Consider the following 4,217-nt stretch of genomic DNA (forward strand, 5'->3'; position numbering starts at 1 on the left):
CCTTGGTATAGGTCAGCCCTTATTTTCTTTTGATTATGCCAGATGTAATCCAGTCTGGAGCTTTCAATCTTGATGTATGTATCTACAGCAAACTGCTGGAAAAGGCGTCCGCCATGCAAAATTGGGTTGAATATGCCTGGTCATGTATGGAATTTATAGCAGTAGTATTCTTTCATTGTTACCCATAGGCCATTGGCCGAATCTGTGCAAATATTGCAACATAAAAAGTTAGTTGCATAGGTGGTAGTATATGAAAATTGAATTTTTATCTAATAGTATTTGATTTTTTTTACCTGGGTCATCGTCATTACTGATATTTTCAGCACCAATATCTTCCTCTCGTGTTTCCCTCTTCGGGATTTTCCTATGCCAACCCAGTTCAGCTCTTGGAAAGAATAGAGGATACGATAACGGATCATAGCACTCGTAATATGATCGAATGTGCTCTTTTTCGTTGTTGTTCCCATGTAATATTACATTTCTGTCATAAGTATCTCTTCTTTCATTTCCTTCAATCCACACTGCAGCTACCTCCGAATTGATTGGCTCGTTGTATGTTCTTTGGTCCAATCTCTGGTCAAGGTTCAAGATCAGTCTGTAGTCCTCAAGGTTTTGGGCTTGTCCCAAACTCCTAAACTGTTGAGAGTACGGGTTACCGCGTAGGATATCTGTTATTATTGCAATCACATGCTTGTCTTGCTCGTACATTTCCTCACGGCAACGACGGTATCGATGCTGTAAGCTTGGATCATCGTCGTAGAAATATAGTTCCAGATGCTTTGGATCTGAGTGACTATTACCAAATGAGTGTATGTTGTGATATATTTGACCATGTGCTCGAAAGGTGTAAATACCGGCCAGTTCGCATGTCTGTTGTGTCTCTGTCGAGCTGGCAGTATAGTGTAGTAAACGAGAAATGCCCATTGAAAAATCTTATATTTTGCCGAAAATGTCTTGCATCAGAGTCGTTGCTTGTCCAAAGCCTCATTAGTTCCGGTGGTGTATTTGGATTGGCTAGTCTTATCTGTCCTTTTTTGCAGCATAATCCCTGACTTTCATACTTGAATTTGGTTGCATGGCAGAAGCAACAATCTTCTTCTTTTTCGAGCACGTTTGTGCTTGTTGGTATGTTGCCGTAGACAAGATCATATGGATCAGGGTTGAGGTCTTCCTCGCCTTCTATGATTTCAATTTCCACTTCTCTGCCCCACTCTGATTTAATATACAGCATATTAAATTTAGTAAGTAGTATTGTAATGTTGCAAATTTATTTTAATTGTATTAAGCATACCTTCAACTCCGCCTATGTTGTCTCAACATAGCCGGTCCCAAGCCCGGGTAAAGGAGGAGGGTTGTGATAGGCTTGGCGAGCCAACGTAAAAACTCAGCCACTCTTATGGAGATGAAACCCAAAAGCGAGGGGTATTGATGAAGATGTGAACCATCGAATCAAAGCCGGATGGATGAAGTGGCGCCAAGCTTCTGGCATTCTCTGTGACAAGAGAGTGCCACAAAAGCTAAAAGGCAAGTTCTACAGGACGGCGGTTCGACCCGCAATGTTGTATGGCGCGGAGTGTTGGCCGACTAAAAGGCGACATGTTCAACAGTTAGGTGTGGCGGAGATGCGTATGTTGAGATGGATGTGTGGCCACACGAGGAAGGATCGAGTCCGGAATGATGATATACGAGATAGAGTTGGGGTAGCACCAATTGAGGAGAAGCTTGTCCAACATCGTTTGAGATGGTTTGGGCATATCCAGCGCAGGCCTCCAGAAGCTCCAGTGCATAGCGGACGGCTAAAGCGTGCGGAGAATGTCAAGAGAGGGCGGGGTCGACCGATTTTGACATGGCAGGAGTCCGTTAAGAGAGACCTGAAGGATTGGAGTATCGACAAAGAGCTAGCTATGGACAGGGGTGCGTCGAAGCTTGCTATCCATGTGCCAGAGCCATGAGTTGGTTGCGAGATCTTATGGGTTTCACCTCTAGCCTACCCCAACTTGTTTGGGACTAAAGGCTTTGTTGTTGTTGTTGTTGTTATTAAGCATACCTTCACCGGTGAACATGTATTCATCTTCGTCTGTGTCTTCTTCAAATATTACTCCATCATTACCTGTGTTGTAAAATTATATATATATATATATATATATATATATATATATATATATATATATATATATATATATATATATACGGCTGCGCTAAACTAAGCCTGAGCGCAGAATCCTAATTCTACGCTCCGGCCAGGAAACGGCGCGCATGTCTGACCAAGCAACCCAGTTCCTCTTCCACTTGGTCGTAATACCTTTGCTAATTCTAGTAAAAAACGTCCAGCCAGTTACGACCAATTGCCAGAGTGCTCCCTTCCTCGTTAACTGTCCCCTGGCCCACACATCTTTCCCGTGCATATCAAATGATTTACATGGTTTTGCATGGTAACCAGTAGTAAAACTACTTTCGCTCTCATGCACGGTAAAAGAAACTGGCACATATGGTAACGGACTAGATCTATTACGAGATGCCATACACCACTCCTTAATTCTCTGACATAAAATGATAGCTTTTATGCAACCAGTAACCCAATAAATTATGTTACTATATTTTACATGGTTGATTACCATGTGTGATTGGAGCAGACAAGTAATAAAGCAAAACTGTGGTGAGATGATGAACCATCACAAGCATACGGTAACCAAATTAATATTTTACTACATTTTCCATGGATGATTACTATATGTAATCAGGAGGACGCATATAATAAAAAAGTTGTGGCGGAGCGGTGAACCATTGCTGCAGCCAGTAACCGAATTAATTCAGTTACTATATCCAACATGGCTGATTACTAGTAGGTGGAAGAAAAATTGGAGGCCAAGGCACTAACCACGCGCATGTTTTCTGGTTGGTTGCACGCTGTTAGGCCGGAGCGTAGAATAAGCGTATTGCGCTCAGGCTCACTTTAGCACACCTATATATATATATATATATATATATATATATATATATATATATATATTTGTTTGAATTGCCAAAGAACATATATGAAATTGATAACCTTACCTTGATCCTCGTTGCACATTGATTTTGCTGCCGCATCTATTTCTTTAATGGTTTCTTCTTGCTCATATATGATTCCATCATTGCATAGTGATTGTATTCGTGCAAGCACTTCTTTGATTGTTGGAAGCATTGTGCAGGGGATGTCCTTCCACATAGTTACTTTACTATGATCATCATTGTATAATGATTGTGTCGGTGTATCTGTTTCTCTGATGCTTGGAAACATTGAGGAGGGGATGTCTGTCCAAAATAGATGGTTAGTTGTACAGACAGATTTATATTTACTTGGAATGCAAGTATAAAATCGAGATTATTACCGTAAGTCATGACTTGTGGCTGCTCTAGAGGCTGAGTGTTTTCGTTGCAGGTTTCCGTCATGGATTCATCTTCTTTTGATGATACGGAAATAGCTTGCTTACGTCTTCTTGTGAATTCTTCGTTACGACGGTGTAGCAACGCTTGCCTTTCTCCCGCTGCCACATGATCCCTGTGTTTTACAGTAAATGTAGAAGTGCTCTCCTCCTGTTCAGTTGCGAGATATTCAGGGTTCTCCATTGCTATTGAATCTTTGGATGGTGTGTTGCGTTTCAATTGAGGGTGAGCTTCAATTTGTTCCATTCTTGCTTTCTTCTTTTCTGTTTGCATATTTGCATATCTTTTTTTTTCTTGTGCACATTTTGCCGCCTTCTGTTCTGGTGTCTTTCCTGATACTTTGTTTCGTTGATAGGCTTCACGGCGTTTTTTGAGTTTCTCATGCCTTTCTTCATCGGTCATGCGTTCATACCGCTCTCTGTCCCTCTTTCTTCTTTTTTCCTTAGCATCCATTATTTGTGATTATGGTCCAAATGTTTTCCTGCAGGATGGAAAGAATTTTTTTTAATGCAATACAAGATAATTTGTTGCTAGACTGGCCTGGAATGTGAAGTCAATATGTATCGGATGAGCATCCTGGCATGTGAGATGCATGAAACATGGTATTTTTTTACTGGACATCAAACATAGGTAATATTGCTTTTGTTATGAAAAAGAAAATTTATGTATGTAAAAATCAGTTCTCTTAATCCTACATCTCATGGTTGATTTTTGCATTTTTTTAGGACTGATGAGTATCAAATACCATGTGTGAGATTCAAGAATTCATTGGGAAGAACGAAAACTGGAGA

General features: G+C 40.6%; 1 protein-coding gene across 1 annotated transcript; it reads right to left on the reverse strand.

Annotated features, from left to right (window-relative positions):
* Positions 1 to 796: 796 nt before the first annotated feature.
* LOC123191671 (uncharacterized) lies at positions 797 to 3,828 on the reverse strand. Its single transcript, XM_044604324.1, has 4 exons — positions 3,372 to 3,828; positions 3,055 to 3,294; positions 2,048 to 2,110; positions 797 to 1,212 (listed from the first exon to the last, which is right to left on the reverse strand). The coding sequence occupies exons 1-4, from the start codon at positions 3,826 to 3,828 to the stop codon at positions 797 to 799; spliced, it is 1,176 nt and encodes a 391-aa protein (XP_044460259.1).
* Positions 3,829 to 4,217: the final 389 nt, after the last annotated feature.

Source organism: Triticum aestivum, chromosome 2A, assembly GCF_018294505.1.
Source record: "Triticum aestivum cultivar Chinese Spring chromosome 2A, IWGSC CS RefSeq v2.1, whole genome shotgun sequence".
Lineage (NCBI taxonomy): Eukaryota > Viridiplantae > Streptophyta > Magnoliopsida > Poales > Poaceae > Triticum > Triticum aestivum.